Here is a 1,555-nt window from a genome sequence, read left to right as displayed (position 1 = left end):
GTCCACATCGAGACTGATCCAGAAGAAATTGGTCCAACACGTTCCAGATTCCAGTCCAAGAAGACTAGGTCCTGGCGGCAAATGTCGGCTTGAATCAACAAGAACCTCACAAGTGTACAAGTAGATAAGTACCCTCATATTGTTGAATGTCGCATGAATTATTATTGTTTGGTCGTTCTCTCACCAAATGTWATTTGATTTAAACACTYTCTCACACGCTCAMTCGCAGAGACTCKCAAGCAGTTCTCTCAAGCATATAATTGCTCTCTCATACGCTCACTCGCAGAGACTCGTAAGCAGTTCTCTCAAGCATATAATTGCTCTCTCACACGCTCAATCGGAGAGACTCGCAAGCAGTTCTCTCAAGCATATAATTGCACTCTCATAAGCATGCATTCAGTTAATTTCTCCTCACACGGCAAAGTCCATAATTCTTTTAAAACCCATAAATTCAACCTTTCTACGCCACAAACTATAAACATGACATGTTTATTTTGCAAGAAAAGTGGTCACAAGATCTACCAGTGTTTGTCTTTTAACGCCCTCAATCAACAAGAAACGATAAATTTCGTTAAGCATAACAGGCTGTGCTTTAATTGCTTAGGTTCTCAGCATACGGTTAATGACTGTCGTTCTCAAGGGTGTTGCATAATCTGTAAGGAAAGACACCACACTTTATTGCATTTTGAAGGATCTAATTCCAATCAGGAAAACTCCCGCCATATGGCACGCAAAACCCCTTTGTCGTATGGAGGACGAAATATGTCAATGCTCAATAAATTACCACCATGTAGTAGTGTAGGATCGAATTCAAACTCACAGAATAACGCGGGTCAAGAAAGTTATATCCCAAATAACTCACCGACTCCAATCATTACACATCCTGAAAACAATACCTTTCACTGCGCTTCATTGTCTAAGACAACTCTCAGTACTCAAGTGAAAAGTAATGAAGTTCTGTTGGCAACCGCGATGGTAAAATTATTCACAATTGAAAATAAACCAATTTATGCGCGAGTCATACTAGATTCGTGCAGCACTACCTCTCTAGTTACCAAGGATTTGGTAAGGCGACTTGGCATTCGGACTAAATGTAGTGATATGGAATTAAATTGTGTGCAAGGAACAGCAATTTACTCTGGGGCAGTTGCAAGTTTGCAGATTCATTCAGCAATAAAGAAGAATTGCTCATTTCGTGTTTCGTGTTGTGTTCTTGATAAAATAACCAAGCAAATTCCCTCTTTCAAATTAAATAGAGAGACAATCCCGATTTTTGACAATGTTAAACTTGCAGATCCCGATTTTTATATCCCCTCTAATATTGATATTCTGCTCGGGGCAGATGTTTACTACGGTATAGTTTTTGGCACTCCTGCTCGAATTCCAGAAAACTCGTTGTATTTAATCAATACTCACTTTGGCCACATAATAAGTGGCCCCATTTCTTCACAGTCATTAATTAGCAACCCACAGTGTGGTAAAGATAATATCAATTCGGCTACTTGTTTCTTCACACAAAGCTCTCAATTGAATGAAGCAATCGAAAGATTCTGGA

At 39.4% G+C, this 1,555-nt stretch overlaps 1 protein-coding gene across 1 annotated transcript; it reads left to right on the top strand.

The window, feature by feature from the left end:
- Positions 1 to 11: 11 nt before the first annotated feature.
- On the top strand, positions 12 to 1,555 carry LOC125502456 (the record flags this gene model as incomplete). The annotated part of the gene is given in 1 exon segment (XM_048660579.1): positions 12 to 1,555. A coding segment is annotated over 1 exon segment (1,165 nt), but the record flags the coding sequence as incomplete, so codon positions are not given.

Source organism: Dendroctonus ponderosae, unplaced genomic scaffold (genome assembly GCF_020466585.1).
Source record: "Dendroctonus ponderosae isolate FM_Combo_2020 unplaced genomic scaffold, Dpon_F_20191213v2 Dpon_F_20191213_1, whole genome shotgun sequence".
NCBI classification, from domain to species: domain Eukaryota; kingdom Metazoa; phylum Arthropoda; class Insecta; order Coleoptera; family Curculionidae; genus Dendroctonus; species Dendroctonus ponderosae.
Note: the sequence above shows the minus strand (reverse complement) of the source record. Positions and strands in the feature narration are given on the sequence as shown.